General features: G+C 36.5%; 1 protein-coding gene across 1 annotated transcript; it reads left to right on the top strand.

Annotated features, from left to right (window-relative positions):
• Positions 1 to 225: 225 nt before the first annotated feature.
• LOC104799981 lies at positions 226 to 1,482 on the top strand. The gene is made up of 2 exons (XM_010522682.1): positions 226 to 368; positions 949 to 1,482. Exons 1-2 carry the CDS (start codon positions 342 to 344, stop codon positions 1,480 to 1,482), a joined length of 561 nt encoding a protein of 186 aa, XP_010520984.1. The 5' UTR covers positions 226 to 341.
• The last annotated feature ends 12,606 nt before the right edge of the window (positions 1,483 to 14,088 follow it).

Below are 14,088 nucleotides of genomic sequence, written 5' to 3'. Positions count from 1 at the left end.
TACTATAAATAGGGGTCTTGGGTTAGCTCATAAAACACACAGAAAAGAAACAAGCATTCTAGAGAAAAAGAGCATTCACATATTTGCTCATATCTCTCTCTGAGTTCGCTTGGTATTTGGAAAGCTTCTTCCAAATACGCGGTCGTTGTATCCTGGGAGTTCACCGTGCTCCAATAGCCTCGAAGCTTTAGAGGTGGCACGGAAATCGAACTTAAGGAAACTGTGTTTCACAGGCCTCGACAAAATAATTTTTTAATTTCAGGTACTTATCTGGAATCGCTCGAATTGTCGGAGTTTTGTCGTCGTCAACAACCGCCGTCCCCAACAATCTTAAGTTCGATATGGTTAACACGAGGCAAACTTCTCGGGTAAGTGCCTAAATCTCCTTTTAATTTCGGTATAAAATCTCACACGAATTTGGATCTAAAAACAACTAGGTTTATAAAAAAAAAAATGTTGGAAAAAAAAAAACCAAATAGTTGTTTTGTGAAGCCCAAATTGAGTTTAAGGCCCAAATTTAAAATTGAAGCCCAAATTCAAAGAGATTAATTGAAAAGCCCAAAAGAGTAAGCCCAAATTGAAAAGTTTAGTCTTGGCCCAATTTGAAGAGATTAATCTAAAAGCCCATAAGAGAAAGCCCAATATATTTACAAGTGTTTTGTGGGAAAAAAAAAAGAAATATTCTTATTTTTTTTTTGAAGAAAAGAAAAAAAAAATTAAACAAAATCGGAAGTAACTTTTCCTGTAAATTGGGGAAGCAAGCTTTGTCTTAGCGGGCCGGGTTTGAAGAGGAAGCCCTTTATACCCTCCTCATAGTAAGGACGTGGGAATCGGGGTGAACCCTCCGGCTATCACTGGAAGCGAGCAAAACCAATTTATAAGTTAAGTGAAACTCGGTTTAGTTTATAAGCTTTGTGAAAGCTAACAATGATTGGATTTATTCAACAGATCATTGATAATCCAAGAAATCCCATGGATTCAAATACTGCTCCAGGGAATGAGATTCCTGCTATGGATATCGATGAGAATCCTCATATAGCGGAGGTTACGAACCCCGTTAATCATGATGTTGCTGGCACAGATATGAATAATCAAGTGCCAAACGTTGCGAACGTTGTCCTACCAGAAATGCCTTCGGTTGTTGCGAACTCCGAAAACCAGGCAATTCCTATTGTGCCTATCGGCCCGGCTGAGAGACCTGAACAATTTAAGGGTCAAAATTTCAAACGCTGGCAACAAAAGATGTTGTTTTTCTTAACACAACTTAAGTTGTCACGGTACCTCACTGAAGAGGAACCAATCCCAGAGGAGGGCAATGCCAAATCTCTAGCTAGTTGCCAACAATGGAAACATAACAATTTCATGTGTTGGAACTTTGTGCTGAACGGTTTGGATGATTCGCTTTATGGTGTTTTCTCCAAATATGTTACGGCAAAGCAACTCTGGGAAGCGATTGATCATAGTTGTGGAACAAGTAGATGAATTACAAATCATCTTCCACAACTTGGCGGGAGAAGACATCATGGTAAATGAACGGTTCCAGGTGGCAACTCTGATTGAAAAATTGCCTCCCTCCTGGACGAGTTTCAAGAATGACCTGAGACAAAAATCTAAGGATATGTCTTTGAAAGATTTACATCGTCGTGTGAGAATTCGGCAGGAATCTCAACCTATTCTTAAAATGAATGGGCAGTTTGGATCCAAGGCAAATGTCGTTGAGACGACTAAGGCCAAAGGGATTAAGAAGCGGAAGATTGATAAGAATGTCAACTCCAAGAAATTCAAGGGGAATTGCTACATCTGTGGCAAGGTTGGACATCTGGCGAAGGATTGCTACCATCGCAAGGAAGGTGCCCAGAAGAAAATTGGGAATAAAACCCAAGCTCATGTAGCTGAAGTAGAAGATGGGGAGTCTGAATTCGTAGCAGTTGTGTCAGAAGTGAACATGGTCGGAGATAATCCGAGAGAATGGTTGATTGACACTGGAGCAACCCGCCACATTTGTGCTAACAAATGGATGTTCACCACCTATGACACTGTCACCGGAGAAAGCTGCTATATGGGAAACTCTGCTGCATCCAAAGTGGAAGGCAAGGGTTCAGTCATTTTGAAGATGACATCTGGAAAGAAGCTGACGCTCACTGAGGTTCTTCATGTGCCAGACATTCGCAAGAACCTGCTCTCTGGATCTGTGATGTCAAAGAAAGGCTTTAAGCTAGTGTTTGAATCTGAGAGAGTTGTAGTGTCAAAAGATGGTGTGTATCTGGGTAGAGGTTATCTAGCAAATGGTATGTGCAAGATGAATGTAATGACCATTTGTAACACCAATGCGGCAAACAATATAACCGCAAATGATATTAATAAAGCTTCTACTTCTTCTGCTTACTTGATTGAGTCAAGATTATGGCATGGTAGATTAGGACATGTGAATCTTAAGTCTATGCAAAGATTAATGTCTTGTAATCTACTGCCAAAATTTAAATTAGACAAAGACCACAAGTGTGAAGTCTGCGTTGAAGCAAAATTTGCTAAGTCTTCGTTTAAAAATATTGAACGAAGTACTGAACCTTTGGAATTGATACATACAGATGTATGCGATTTGAAATATGTGTAAACCAGAGGCGGAAAGAAGTACTTCATTACATTTATTGATGATTGTACTCGATATTGTTATCTCTACTTAATGAGAAGTAAAGATGAGGCAATAGACATGTTTAATCTCTATAAAAACGAAGTTGAAAATCAACTTGGAAAGAAAATCAAAGCTTTGAGAAGCGATAGAGGAGGTGAATATGAGTCACCACTGGTAGTAGTGATAAAGTGATTAAATCTACGAAAACCATGTTATCAAATTACTTTGACATGAAAGACTTGGGAATAGCAGATGTAATACTTGGTATGAGAATTATCAAGACACAAGACGGTTATGCGTTATCCCAAAGTCATTATATAAAACAAATCTTAGAGAGATTTGACAGAGATGGAAATTCTGAGGCCAGAACTCCAATTGATGTTAATTCTCATTTGAAAAAACATCACAACCACAGACATATCAAGAGGCTATGTCATCACCCGAAGCTCCTTATTGGAAGGAAGCGGTGAAGAGTGAGATTGAATCAATCCGGCAAAATCACACTTGGGAACTTGTGGATCTTCCACAATGATGCAAACCATTGGGTTATAAATGGGTCTTCAAAAGAAAGATGAAACCGGATGGTTCTATTGAAAAATACAAGGCGAGACTTGTAGTCAAAGGCTATAGGCAAACTGAGGGTGTCGATTACTTCGATGTTTACTCTCCAGTCGCTCGGAAAACATCCATAAGGTTTATTATAGCCTTGGCAGCCTTACATAATCTAGAATTACATCAGATGGATGTAAAGACTGCATTTCTAAATGGTGAACTGGAAGAAGAAGTATACATGCTTCAACCTGAAGGGTGCAGAGTGCACGGACAAGAGGGAAAAGTGTGTAAACTTGTGAAATCATTGTATGGACTTAAACAAGCTCCGAAACAATGGCATGCGAAGTTTGATAGCGTAATGTTGTCAAATGGATTTCGGGTCAACGAGGTTGACAAGTGCATATATGTCAAAGGTAATGAGACAGAATTTGTGATTATCTGTCTTTACGTAGATGATATGATCATTACTGGTAGTGGTGATAAGGTGATTAAAGCTACGAAAACCATATTATCAAATCACTTTGACATGAAAGACTTGGGAATAGCAGATGTAATACTTGGTATGAGAATTATCAAGACACAAGACGGTTATGCGTTATCCCAAAGTCATTATATAAAACAAATCTTAGAGAGATTTGACAGAGATGGAAATTCTGAGGCCAGAACTCCAATTGATGTTAATTCTCATTTGAAAAAACATCACGGTGAGGGAGTTCAACAATTAGAATATTCCAGAATCATAGGAAGCTTAATGCATCTTATGAATAGTACAAGGCCGGATATTGCTAATACCGTGAATAGGCTTAGCAGATATACGAGCAATCCAAGTTGTGATCATTGGAAGGCCATAATTAGACTCCTTAGATATCTAAGGTATACTGAGAATTATGGACTGCATTATACAAGATATCCAGCAGTATTAGAAGGATATTCTGATGCGAACTGGATATCAGATTCGAATGAGAATAAATCCACAAGTGGATATATATTCGTTGTTGGTGGAGGTGCTATTTCGTGGAAATCCTCTAAGCAAACGTGTATTGCAAGATCCACTATGGAATCTGAATTTATAGCTTTAGACCTTGCTGGTGAAGAAGCTGAGTGGCTTCGAAACTTTCTTGAGAATATTCCTATATGGCCTAAGTACCTGACGGCGGTTAAACAAAATAGATTGTTGGGGACGACGGTTGTTGACGACGGCAAAACTCCGGCAATTCGAGCGATTCCAGATAAGTACCTGAAATTAAAAAATTATTTTGTCGAGGCCTGTGAAACACAGTTTCCTTAAGTTCGATTTCCGTGCCACCTCTAAAGCTTCGAGGCTATTGGAGCACGGTGAACTCCCAGGATACAACGACCGCGTATTTGGAAGAAGCTTTCCAAATACCAAGCGAACTCAGAGAGAGATATGAGCAAATATGTGAATGCTCTTTTTCTCTAGAATGCTTGTTTCTTTTCTGTGTGTTTTATGAGCTAACCCAAGACCCCTATTTATAGTAGAGGGGAGAATCTCAAAACAAATCAATTTGAATTTCAAAATTCAAATTTGATTTTATTTTGATATTATCTCAATCTTATCTCAATCATATTTGATAGATTTTCTGCGGATTTGAATCCAATTTGAATTTGAATTTCAAATTCAAATAAGAATATTCTCTTAATATTCTGCAGATTTAAATTTATACGGACCGGGCTTCTCACGGGCTAGGCCCGTTTTGATTCTATCAAATAAACCCAAATCCAACACAAGATAGACATTCGGAAAGCATTCGATTCGCTAGATTGGTCTATCATAATCAGATTACTTAGAGTTATAAATCTTCCCCCGAGATTTATATCATGGATTACTGCATGTATAACTACCCATAAATTCTCGGTAGCCATAAACGGGGAGCTTACAAGTTATTTTAAGGGGCGTAAGGGCTTAAGGCAAGGAGATCCGCTCTCTCCCTACTTGTTTATCATGACAATGGAAATATTATCCCGTTTGCTCGAGAGATTAGTCACTGACGATCGTCTAAAACCTCACCACCGATGCCTCCAACCCTTGATTACCCATCGATCTTTCCTTTGCAGACAACATTATGATATTTTTCCAGGGCGATTTACAATCGCTACAGGAAATTCGAAGCACGATGGCAATCTTCACTGAAATGTCGGGACTGCATATACTATAGGAAGATATTATTATTAAAATATTATCATTGATATGATTATGATTTACCCTAAATATTATGCCTAGAATATTCTATTGTATTTTGCTATATATTATGATTTATTCTTCCCATTATCAATAATAGAAAAACATTTCTCTATTATGGTATCAAAGCTTTGGTTTTTGTTCTAGATTTTTTTTCTTCTCATCAACAATGTTGGTCGAATCTGAAAGCGACGATGAAGATGACAACGATGTATTAAATCCAATAGTATCATCGTCTTGAGTATCGTTTTCAATTTATTTTGCTCTTTTTTTTTTCTATTTTCTTTCCCCGACGGCGGTGTTCATCACCGTCAATCCTAGCCGATGTGCTATTTTTTTCTTTACGACGATGTTCGTTTATCGACGTCAACCCTAGCCGATGTGCTACTCTTTTTTTTCTCTGACGACATTCATTTATCGATGTCAACCCTAGCTGTTGTGAACTCTTTAAACATGGCTTTTAGCCTCTTTCGATTGGAAAACTCCGATCGTCAATCCACGTATTTGCGTCACTTATTTTTATTCTCTTCTCTTGTCCCGTTACTAGACTATCACGCATTATGCGTCGTGCTTTTGCGCCCTCTTTTTTTTTTCTCTCCAGCCTAGCCGCCATATACACCGCAGTTTTTTGCGCTGCCGACCTCATTGTCGTGCAACCCAATTCACGCATACGCGTCGCACTTTCGTGCCATATCAGCCTGTGAGAATACAACTCTCAAGCTCTTCAAACGTTATCAAGCAACACCGACTCAAGTCTGAACTACACTACCACATGGAAGATGGTTCGTTTCATACGATCACAATTTCAGTTTTCAGTTTTTATGTAACAAGATTGAATTCATCATAGATGATTCATCTTGAGGGGGCATATAGGAAGATATTATTATTAAAATATTATCATTGATATGATTATGATTTACCCTAGATATTATGCCTAGAATATTCTATTGTATTTTGCTATATATTATGATTTATTCTTCCCATTATCAATAATAGAAAAACATTTTCCCTATTATATACATCCCGCAAAGTCTGAGCTCTATTTGGTCGGCATGACGGAAGGAGAAAAAAGATCGCTTGCATCCAACATCGGCATTGGACCTGGAATCTTACCCGTGAAGTACCTCGGGGTACCTCTCAACCCGGTAAAACTATCCAAAACGGACTTCCTACCACTGATTCAGAGGATAAAAGGTAAACTATTGGGGTGGACAAACAAATTTCTCTCCGCAGCAAGGAAGGTTCAACTAGTGACGTCGATAATCTTTGGCTTGGTCAACTCTTGGGGAATGACCTTTGTTTTACCTAAGTTCGTCATCGCAGAAATAGACAGCCTCTGTTCCAAGTTTATATGGCAACATGTCGATGACAAAGCCCTCAGCCACCGCATTGCTTGGGACACTATGTGCAAACCAAAAAATGAAGGTGGATTGGGTATACGAAGGCTGGATGATCAGAATATGGTTTTCAGGTTGAAGCTGGTACGGTTGCTATTTAGTAAGGCGGGTTTCTCTAGGTTGCATGGGTTAAGGCAAATGTTTTTAAGGGATGTATGTATTGGGAGTGCAAAGTGAAGGTTAATGCTATTTGGAACATGAGGAAATTGTTGGGTTTGAAAGAGCAGGTTAGAAAGTTCACAAAAGTTGAAGATTGGTGATGGGAAAACAACCTCTTTTTGGTTCGACAATTGGTTGGAAGTTGGTCCACTCATCGAGTACATCAGTGCCTCGGGATCTCGACTCCTTAGACTTCCGATTTCCGCAAAAGTGGCGAATGCAATAAGGGACGGTCAATGGTATCTACCGGGAGCTAGAAGAATACGAGAGCTTCAAATCATTCTATCGGGTATTACAGGATGGCACTGACGTACATACTTAGCAGCTGAAGGGTGCAGAATTCCTGTGACATCTCAGGATACCGTAGGAGGGCGGAGAGTGATCGTCGGTGCGAGAGGCACAGACAAAGAGCGGCTTCCGATGAGCATATGGGTAAAGGGTACAGGGATGAATCGAACGCACCGGAATGAGAAGGATCCGAGGGGTGTGTAGGTATGTGACTATACAGTCAAAGATAACTTAAAGGAATTAATTGAGCTACTCATAACAATAAGATACATCTACCTTTTCGGTTAACCATCTCGAGAGAACTCCAAAGTTAAGCGTACTCCTTTGGAGTAGTCTTATAGTAGGTGACCTCCTGGAAAAAACTTTCCGGGATGTGTGCGAGTGAGGACAAAACACACTAAAAGGTCTCATGTTGGTATGTGATGACAACTTTGATATTCTGTATCGGCATTGGGTCGTTACAAATGGTATCAGAGCCGGTACTCTTCCAGTAAGTGTGGTTCGAGGACGAATTAGGTGGAAGCTGGTGGGCCTATGATAGCCCAGGAAAGCGTAGGAGGGCGAGGAGTAATCACCGGTGCGAGACACACGGACAAGGAGTGTCTCCTGACAAGTTTCTGGGTAAGGGGTACAGGGATGAATCGAACGCATCGGAATGAGAGGGATCCAAGAGTTGTGTAGATATGAGTTTACACAGTCAAAGATAACTTAAAGGAATTAATTGAGCTACTCATAACAACATGATGCATCTACCTTTTCGGTTAACCATCTCGAGAGAACTCCAACGTGATCGCTTTGGAATAGTTTTAGGATGGGTGACCTCCTGGGAAGTACTTTCCAGGATGTGTGCGAGTGAGGACAAAACACGCTAAAAGGTCCCATGTTAGTGTGTGAGGACAATTTTGATATTCTGTATCGGTCTTGGGTCGTTACAATTCCAACCTACATTCACTGCGAGAAGAACATGGGAACTCCTAAGGCCTCCGGCCCTTGTGGTCGCCTGGCATTCCCTTGCTTCGTTCGGAGGTGCAATCCAGAGATTTGTTTCTTACTTTGGCAGGTTTTACATCGGCGCCTACCGACTCTTGATCGACTGGCACGGTGGGGTATCCAAGGACCCAACAGGTGCATTCTTTGCTGCAAGGACATCGAGGACCACTTGCATTTGTTTTTCACGTGTGAGTACTCTGCTGCCATTTGGTCTCATTTCACAAGGAAGCTAAGTGGAAATCATCATTATGCCATCCGAGATGCATCAAGCTGTTTGTCATGGCTGCATCACTCATCCCCCTCTAGTGATAAGTCAAGGCAACAAATCAAGAGACACATCATCCAACTGATTGTATATGAGATTTGGAAGGAAAGAAATGGAAGGATCCATCGACAGTCCTTCACATCCCTATAGCACATGCTTGTAAAAAATTGATAGAGTCATGAGAATATCTTGATCTCCACAAAGCAGGAGATGAAGGTTTCAACGAGACTATACAACTTTGATATCGTATTAATTAGCTTATCTGAGGTTCTTTTTGCCTACAAACCATGAGAATCCTTGTTTTTTTGTTATTTTGTATAAAACAAATCTTTCTATTTTGTAGTTCTTCTCAGTTTTGGAAGGTAATATGACAAGTTCATTCAACCAAAAAAATAATTCGTGTGTGTATATATATATATATGATATTTTTATTAAACCGCTAGAGATTTATCGTGCTAAAAAATCTATTAGGACATATATTTGGTTAAATGTTGGTTTGGTTTAATTTGGTTGGAATTTATTAGTAAACGGTCTGGTTTAATGTGTTCTATTTCCGACCCATTATATTTAAGGAACATTACACTTCATTTTGATCAAATAACAGATAATTTCGCTTCATTCTATTTTGAATTCTTTCAAATGAAAAAAAAAAATCAACACTTAATAACGTTCGCCAATTCGAGTTTGGGGTGAACGTTTCAGTATTCAATTCGAGTTTGGATCTATTTTTTTTAAAATTAATATCGTTCGCGAATTTGAATGGTTAGAATCGTAAAAAAATACCATATTCTTTTGTTCGATACGATTCGGTTTTGAATAACCGAATTCAAACGGTAAGCCCACTAGGAGGCCAAAGATTTCATAAATTCTTTGGTAAGATTCTTGGGGAAGATTTTGGAAGATTTCATGCGCGCACACACGCATATATATGTATATATATATATAGTTTTTTTATCAATTTCTTTGACTTTACGTGAGGTAACTATAAAAAGTAACCCACTAAATTAGGGCAAAGTTCATGATATTGAAAGAAGCTTTGACAATTTAAAACTAATGTCTCATAATTTTTTTCCATGTCTTCTGTAACATCTGGTGGAAGACATAATCCCCGTGAGGTGTCATTCATGCATTCATTTTCATATGGTCTTATTGGTCCGTATGTCTTTATCCAATGTACTGTTCTGTCATTATCCATTGGAGGAGTAAATAGTTCAACAAAGATAAAAATGTCACAATGCTTTCTTAATTTATCCATTTGATTTATTACCATCCAAAATAAATAAACGTATAATATTATTCAATATATATTGATTTGACATGTAGGAAAAGATCATTGTCATCTGCTTTAGTGTTGAGTCTCAACACTTGAGCACACGGTTCAATTATGTTCAGTTTTTAAACAAATATATATAATTCCGTGTAATTGATGTATAAACATTTTTTTACGGATTCGTTAGAAATGAATTGAATCAATAATAATTATGGATATGATAATCATTTAATGGATCCTTACATGGTTTCTTTGTTAGTCCATTGATAACTTGGGGGTAAAACCCAAATTTGGATAATTCAACCAATGAAATGGAGACGCAAAGCGTTTATCTCGTCCCGAATTCAAACCTCAAATTTAGAAAAAAGCGTATAATCCAAATTACATGATTGGTTACCGATCTCATGATTAATCTGGACCTCAGTTCATAATATCCTATTACCCAAAAAACAAATTTGGAGATAAAATGATAATCAATGTTTTCTTTGCTTGTAGATTTTGATTGTTTGATTTTGTTGGATGTTTGTTTTGATCTGTTCATCTGCTCATTTTGGCAATTAAGATACTACGGTCGAACTTGACACTTTCTATTTATGGAAAGTTTGCAACACAACTTGGATAATATGGGGAGAGGAGACAAATCGCATGTGTTACTGCCTTGAAAATGAGTGTGTCGACTGCACCTTCTGTACATCGATTATAACTCATATGTTATAATATTAATATTATTATTAGTTGTTATTGATTGGGATTATCGTTTCTTAGGAGCCAAATTACGAAAACTTGATGGGTGATTATGTTGTATCAGAAGTTAGATACAATGTTGTAGATTAAAGGATGAACATATGTAAGTGTAAAGATGGGCAATACATATAAAGTTTGACAAGACGGATTAAAAAGAGGATGCAAAATTAAACGATCATTAAAAGATGAGGAATATCATGGCATCTCTAAAGTCTATATATATAAGATTATAGCCCGTACTGTTTTATATTTCCTTTTGTGCATATGTTTCACATCAATGCACAAGCAAATGGCTTGGAATATCAATTTCATATCTAATCAATGAATAGTGCTCATTTTATTTAATTATCCCCGTAAAGTATTTTGTCAATTTTGATTATCATTACATATCTAATCAATTTATGAAAAGCACCTTTTGTAATTAGCTAAGAAAAAAGATACTTCGACGGTGAAAAAATTCTTAGGTCTCTGCATGAGCTCTTACGTGTTAGAAGTGACTTTTGTGGATCACACAAAGATAACCATTTAGAATTTCATTTGAAATACCCTTCATTTATAGTGAATTCTTTAGTTTTTCATTACCATCTAACCGAATTTCAAAAAAGAAATTTAAGAGCAAGATGGGATTAGATCACTCCCTAATTAAAAAAAAAAACAAGGAGCATGAGAAATGTGATGGAAATCATGGAGTTTATTGTAACGTCCAATCAAGGAAGAGGTAAATTGGTAAACACTTGCAAGCCCATCAGTTTGTGCCTCCGGTAAGACCATGTCCCATGGGGCCATGGAGGTTCCGGTCCGGACAGCTGCTTCACCACTACAACAACTCTTTTGCAAAAGATAAATGTCTTTTCCTTTTTTCCTCTCAATCTCTTTTATCCGATTTTAATATCATTATTCTTCTTTTATTATATATATATATATATACAATCCTTGATAGATTTGTTGAACGGTCTTTCAGATATCATATATGGACCATTTACAACGTAAATATACGATCTTTTTGAATTATTAGAGATCAATGATACTTCTTCGTATCGATGGTATTAATTAGATCGTGAATCTCAACGTAATTTGAACTCTAGATTTATAAATCCTACAAAATGATATATATATATATATATATATATATATATATTAAATCTAAGCAATATGTATATTCGAAGAATGGTAATGATTTTCTGTATGTTGCATCATTCTTTTAGATAACAATGTCGGGAAGGGACAGATGAGAAGAACATAGAGATGAGAGACTTTGTGATGTCATGAAAAAAATGTCATGTTGTGTGATAGGTAGGGGCCAATTATTCTGCTCTTCATATTTCTTGGGTTGACAATAATTTCGAGACAAATGGGATATATATATCTATATCTATATATATATATATATATGTATATTGGATAATAGAGAAGAGAAAATAGGGTAAAAAAAATATGTACATTGCTTGGAGACCGAAGAAGGTGGGGAACAAAGACAGACAGAAGTGGAAAACATAGAGTTGTACATATGAAATGCGTATAGGCATATAGGGAGCATAAATGTGTTTGCACAATTTGAATGGGAGCCTTGGAATTTTAGTAGGAGAGAGAGCGGGGAATGGCCAATCGCATCACAATACTATTTATTTAACCTAAGTTGTTTGTTTAGGGTCTGAGAGTTGAGAATATCTTGATATTAGGGGTCCACATTTTGGTGATTAATCAAATAGTCGAATTGAACCGAACACGATATAATCGTAATTGAACCGAAAATAAAAACGAGATGATTATGATGGCTCTAAATCCAAAAAATTCGAAACTGAATTGGATAAAAAAAAACCAAAAAACCCGAAAATATCTTTAAAAAAATAAGTTTTTTTTATCAATTCCGAAACCGAAACCCAAAATGGTCACACGTATTTGTTATATAGCATGCACACTCTGATAAACATAAAGAGTCTCTTTTAAAGATGAATTCATGCTTTTGTTTTCTTAATTTCTACCTCTCAGGGAGTGCATGAGTAACAAATTTTTGGGTACGTATGAAAATCGATTAATTCGTGTTAGGGTTAAAATTCTTGGATCGAGTTACTTATCATTAGTTCGGGTCTTAGATTCGGATTTGGAGATCGAAATTATGACTTTTGAGTAGGCAATTATATTCATATATATATCTTTGTGTATATATATATAGGTCATTCATTCATGTATATGATTTTGTCTTTTCTCTCTTCTTCTAGCTTATACTTTAGATTAACATAACCTATATACAAGATGTAACACTATTATAAAAACTTTAATCATATTTTCCACTACTCAATTGGTTGTATATATGTTGGATGATTCAAAACCGCTATATTTAAGGTGCTAGATTTGACCTAATTATTAGATTCATTAATTTTGTCCGAACTTTGAAGAGAAATTTGCTAATGGATAGCTCTATAAGTCTGTTTACATTGACCATTCCCAAACGTGTGTTGGGTTAAAGAACGTGATGATGATGATGATGATGATGATGATGATGGAGAACATTTGGGAAAACATATGGTTTCTAAATATGGTTTTAGACGACCCTTTTTTTATACGTTTTGGTTATAAAATTCGTGGTCATTATATATAATTATATATATATATAGCTTGGTAAAGATAATGTAATATATTCATGGAATGTGAGTGGGTCTGAAAGATAATGGCCTTTTTTGGTGTCCCACTTCCCTTCAATTGCTCCCTCATGAAGAGAATTGTCTTTGCTCTCTAAGCTGTTCCAGTGCAACTTTTAGCCCCCCACCCAATATCTTATACATATGTGTGTATGTGTGTATATATATATATATATATGCATGTATGTTCTGTTCTAGTGGAAGAGATACAGACGTATAGTTTATGTGTGGCCTCATCGTTTTTGGACTTTCTTAAATATATTATTTACTAACAAATATTGTTATAATTATAATATTACTAGTTTTTTCATATTAAACTTCATAATAAAAATACATTGGAAACCTAATCTTGATATATGGCGAGATTGAAGCAGCTAACAGCTACCGGTTTGATTTATTCGGTTACACTTAATTTAAGTTCAGTTATTTCGAATTATCAAAATTTATAATCTAAGGATATTTGATTTTAATGGGCTCCATTATATCTAATTAAAAATTATAACCAAATCTAAATTCGGTTTAGTTCGATTCGATTGTAATAATAAATGAACTGAATTTCAGAACATTAACTATAGAAAAATGTATATCTCCATTATGATAATATTCAGTTGGTTTTTTTCTGGTTACAGGTTAATTCAGATTTAATATTAGATTTTGAAAATTTATGAATAAACGATTAATTCGATTTTTTTCAAGGAAAAAACAGAAATGTCTGCACTGCCGCCACCCTACCTTGCCCCAATTACGTTATTTTGGACATGCGAATTCAGGGTATATGTTTATGGGCCTTGGTTAGTGGCCCAAACAGAAACAAGATGGGCCTAGTTGGTGGTGAAGCAATTCATCTTAGATTTATATTTTTATTGAATAAAAATAATTGTTATTTTAAAATTGTTTAAATTATTTGTCAGAGATATCTTGGTGACGTCATTTATCTTAATAGATAAGGCAT

Source organism: Tarenaya hassleriana, unplaced genomic scaffold (assembly GCF_000463585.1).
Source record: "Tarenaya hassleriana unplaced genomic scaffold, ASM46358v1 Cleome62, whole genome shotgun sequence".
Lineage (NCBI taxonomy): Eukaryota > Viridiplantae > Streptophyta > Magnoliopsida > Brassicales > Cleomaceae > Tarenaya > Tarenaya hassleriana.
The sequence above is the reverse complement of the archived record's forward strand: the minus strand, read 5'-3'. Positions and strand labels throughout refer to the sequence as shown.